This window comes from Penaeus monodon, chromosome 32, assembly GCF_015228065.2.
Source record: "Penaeus monodon isolate SGIC_2016 chromosome 32, NSTDA_Pmon_1, whole genome shotgun sequence".
Taxonomy (NCBI): Eukaryota; Metazoa; Arthropoda; class Malacostraca; order Decapoda; family Penaeidae; genus Penaeus; species Penaeus monodon.
Window position 1 is genome coordinate 31,240,690 of NC_051417.1, and position 1,225 is coordinate 31,241,914.

The 1,225-nt window shown below is 40.5% G+C and overlaps 1 protein-coding gene across 1 annotated transcript in view; it reads right to left on the bottom strand.

Annotated features, from left to right (window-relative positions):
• Nucleotides 1-807, bottom strand: part of LOC119593809 — a 1,167-nt gene extending 360 nt beyond the window's left edge. The window contains exons 1-2 of the mRNA XM_037942839.1: nucleotides 728-807; nucleotides 89-311 (exon numbers count right to left, since the gene is read on the bottom strand). Coding sequence (XP_037798767.1) covers nucleotides 89-311; nucleotides 728-740 — 236 coding nt within the window. The 5' untranslated portion in view covers nucleotides 741-807. The remainder of the gene's footprint in view (nucleotides 1-88; nucleotides 312-727) is intronic.
• Between the last annotated feature and the right edge of the window lie 418 nt (nucleotides 808-1,225).

Consider the following 1,225-nt stretch of genomic DNA (forward strand, 5'->3'; position numbering starts at 1 on the left):
TCATGTAGAGTAAATGCCATTATTCAAAGCTCATTTACAAAGAGATCAATTGCAGAAACAAAGCCCCATCACATGAGGTGAAACTCACGTGGTGTACTCGTAGGGCTGAGCCGGTGTCTCCAGGAGCCCCAGGAAAGACGGGAGCAAGAGCAGGCCCAATACCAGGACCCCGATGAAGAAGAGGCACTCGTAGCCGACGATGACGGAGTAGTTGCCGTCGTCGTAGAAAAGTCGTGCGTCGTCTTTGTGGGTGGTGTCGGCTGCGTGCGTGAGGGCGGCCAGGGCGAGGAGGAGGGCGGCGAAGGTGATTCCTACAAAGGGACGGTTCAATGGTTGTCATTCTACCAGGGTTGTAATAGTATTACCTAATAATAATAACTGCAAAAATAAACACGACAAGACAAAATAGGGAAAAGGCAGTGAAATGAAACATTGGCGTAAGAAAAGCAGTTCCAAATTGTCAGAATTTCTCATTATAGTCTAGGAAATGGAAATCTCATCAATTATTGATTTCCAGTGAATTACGGTAATATATAATCCACAATTTAAAAACAAATTACATTGACAATTCTTAACACATAACTGAAACTCTATGTTATTCTACGACCCACTTCCTCAAATAACGTTAGCATTCGCATATCACAAGTATAATTTTCAACGTCTATTCACAAACTAATTCCCAGACACGGTTTTGCAAAGACCGTATGAGCTGGACATTAAACCGTACCTTGAGCGGCCATTATGTAGCTCTAGAACCGTGACAGGACAAGCAGCGGAGTAGATAGTCACTCGAAGGTGGTCACGGGACGACTGATGCCTTAAACGTGCCTAAGCCTACTTAAGTAGACATACGGAGAGAGTTGATACCTGCATTAACGGCGTACTTTCTATTTTTAGGGGTGGGGATATGTAATTTAAAATCTATATACATGGATGTATAGATAAAACATGGATATAGATGTTCATAGATATACTATATATTTATACCGTAATATATACCAGATATATGGATAGGTGTATAGATAGATAGGTGGATGGACAGACAAAATTATATTGTATACATTTAAGCAACTACAAAATGTAGGTTTATCTGTTAATTTTCCCACTAAAAAATTGCAAATAAAAAGCATCGACTTAGGACATTTGCAAGTAGTTGTTAGGATCATTGCGTGCTGTGCAGTACACAAAAATGGTGTCTAAAAAAAAGCCTGAAAGACCCACCATT